This window comes from Cornus florida, unplaced genomic scaffold (genome assembly GCF_030987335.1).
Source record: "Cornus florida cultivar Cherokee Brave unplaced genomic scaffold, ASM3098733v1 CherokeeBrave_3.0.0_Hap2_Chr03, whole genome shotgun sequence".
In the NCBI taxonomy this organism is placed as follows: Eukaryota; Viridiplantae; Streptophyta; class Magnoliopsida; order Cornales; family Cornaceae; genus Cornus; species Cornus florida.
The window spans coordinates 25,873,574-25,876,259 of record NW_026775573.1 but is presented as its reverse complement, the minus strand read 5'-3'; the positions used below and the strand labels follow the sequence as shown (position 1 = coordinate 25,876,259).

The 2,686-nt window shown below is 40.1% G+C and overlaps 1 protein-coding gene across 1 annotated transcript; it reads right to left on the bottom strand.

Annotated features, from left to right (window-relative positions):
• Positions 1 to 262: 262 nt before the first annotated feature.
• Positions 263 to 1,884, bottom strand: LOC132300006 (scopoletin glucosyltransferase-like). Its single transcript, XM_059796933.1, has one exon. It carries the CDS (start codon positions 1,778 to 1,780, stop codon positions 347 to 349), a length of 1,434 nt encoding a protein of 477 aa, XP_059652916.1. The 5' UTR covers positions 1,781 to 1,884; the 3' UTR covers positions 263 to 346.
• Between the last annotated feature and the right edge of the window lie 802 nt (positions 1,885 to 2,686).

The following is a 2,686-nucleotide window of genomic DNA, read 5'->3' as shown; positions in this document are numbered from 1 at the left end:
CGGAACCTCTTAAGTGATCTGGACTTTAAAGTGCACTAGATCAACTCAACCGTTGGTCCAGACAAGAAAAAAACAAAAAAAAAAATTTACTGTTGGTCTCAACCATCACAAAATTTATCCTCTTAATTCTTACATAATGTACTAAACCTCAAGAAATTGGCTTAGTTAGAAAAGGTTTGGGTCCTGCTACTTCGTGAAGCATCAAGAGACCTAATCCAAGCTTTAACCGGTTTATGTAGGCGCCTTGCATGAACTTCGTGAATTAATCAACGCAAAATTCCGAACACCTCAATTATTAAAAAAATATATATAGAGAGAGCACATATTCTATATATTCTTGCTTGCTTCAACAGCCATAAGCATTCAGTTCTTTAATCAAATCATCCAAATCAATGTAACTTGATCCACCTTCATCAACAGCCTTCCATGCCATCTCCTTAAGTGTCCTTGCTCTTCTCCTCCTCTCCTCAGCTTCTTCACCCACCATAACCTCCTTCACCGCCATCTCTATCGCTTCCCATTTTACACCATCACTTGCCTCTCTGTTCAATTGCTGAGAGCCAACACCAACCCCAATTCTCAAAATCTCAGTCAACAACTTCTCATTGAAGAACTGCTCTGCAAACACTGGCCACGTCACCATTGGCACTCCAGCAGACACCCCTTCAAGCGTCGAGTTCCATCCACAGTGTGTCACAAAGCCTCCCACTGCTTCATGATCAAGAATCAACACTTGAGGTGCCCACCCTCTTATCATTAGCCCCTTACCTTTAGTTCTCTCTTCAAATCCTTCCGGCAACCAATCAACCAAGTCTTCTTCTTTCTCAGATTTTCTAACAACCCAAATGAATTCTTGTCCAGAAGCTTCAAGTCCCATTGCAAGCTCATGTAATTGGGAAGCAGCAAAATTTGCCAAACTTCCAAAGCATGCATAAATAACCGAATTGGGCTTCTTCGAGTCCAGCCATTTCAAACACTCGTGTTTGTCAATGGATGTTTCTTTGCCTCTCTGTGCTTTGTGTTCAACTTCTCTATTGCATAGTGACACCGGGCCTACGTGCCACACCTTCCTCCCCAAAACCCTACTGTAATGATCAGCATAACCTGGTTCAAGCTCGTAGAAGCTGTTTACTACAACTCCAAAGCTTGTCATCTCTGTCTTTATAACTACATCTATCAACTTGGTAAAGTCTGACTTGTTGTCGTCATCTTCTTTGTAATGATCAGCAAGTTGCATTCTAGTTAACCTAACCTCGTGAGGAAGGTTAGGCACAATGAAGGGCTCGGACTCTGATGAGACATTCATCTGAGGCTTGTAGAGTCTCAAGTGCTCCGAAACACACAGAGCGAAAGAACCAGTTCCATGGAAAACAAGTCTAGGAATGTCGATTTTGGCTGCAACATCGGTTGCCCAAGGGAAGAACAAGTCCGCGACAAGGCAATCAGGACGGGCTTCTTCCAGGACATGCTCGAGTGGTTCTTGGAGCATTGTGACGGCCTTGAAGAAGTTGGGAATCATATCGTCGGAGACTTGATCGATGTTTTCACATCCTTGGGGCAAGCCAGCTTCCTCTGCAGGGAATCTGATGACACTAACTGAGATCTGGGTATCCAAATTTTTTGTTGCTTGGATTGATTTGGTGAAGATAGGGGCATTATGAGGAGTGGTGACTATGGTTGTTTTAACACCATGTGAAACAAATTGTTTGGCCATGTCCAAAATTGGTATCATGTGGCCTTGTGCCATCAATGGAAAGAAGAACACATGAAGCTGACCCATTGAAAACAAGTTATGAAGAACTGAGAAAGAAAAAAGAAAAAGAAAGAGAGAGAAATGGGATTATTTTCCAACTCTTGGAGTGTATGAAAATCAATGAATGTTGCAAAAAATATATATAAAGGGTATTTAGTAGTAGTAGCTAAAGGTAAGTAAGAAAAATAAAAATGCTACAACTTGGGAAGCAAGTATTGGTTGATTGTGTTGAGCATTGCCACATGTTTCATACATGTTGTGGTCAACACGCAAAGATAGAGATATGTCTATATTATATATGTTCTTGTCTCTTTTAATACATGTTGTGGTGACCACGCAAGAGAAGAGAGAGAGAGAGAGAGGTGTGTTGTTGACTTATTTTCTGTAGTCATACATGTTGTGCTCACCACGCATGCAAAGAGAGGAACGTTTTTTATAACATGGTCCATTCCATCACCCATTTTAATCCAACTTCAATTGTCTACAGGACTATGATGATCCACGAGGTCTGGTTTTGATTGACTAGAGCCCATAGAAATCTTTGACCGCTTGAATGAAGCATAGGTAAAGGGTAAGCAAGTTACGAATTTGGGTGTTTTGATGCATTTAGAATTAGGAGTGGGAAAAAAATAGTAAGGACCGGTAAACCGAGCCGGACTAAATCGAATCATACAATATGATCCGTTGTATAATAAAAATGGTTTGGTTTCGATTTTAAAATTTAAAAAACAGTCAGGCTCCAATTTTTTCTGGAACTATTGAAATCAATTTCATTCTAATTCATCTCAAAATCGTACTAAGTGAAACTTTTTGCATCTCCATTTAGAATTACATCAAGCAGGTAAAACAAATTAATTAATTACATTAATTTTGACTAATGTTTGATTCAGTGGAGGGATTGTAGGTGCAAAAGTTTGGAACCGAAAAAGGTCA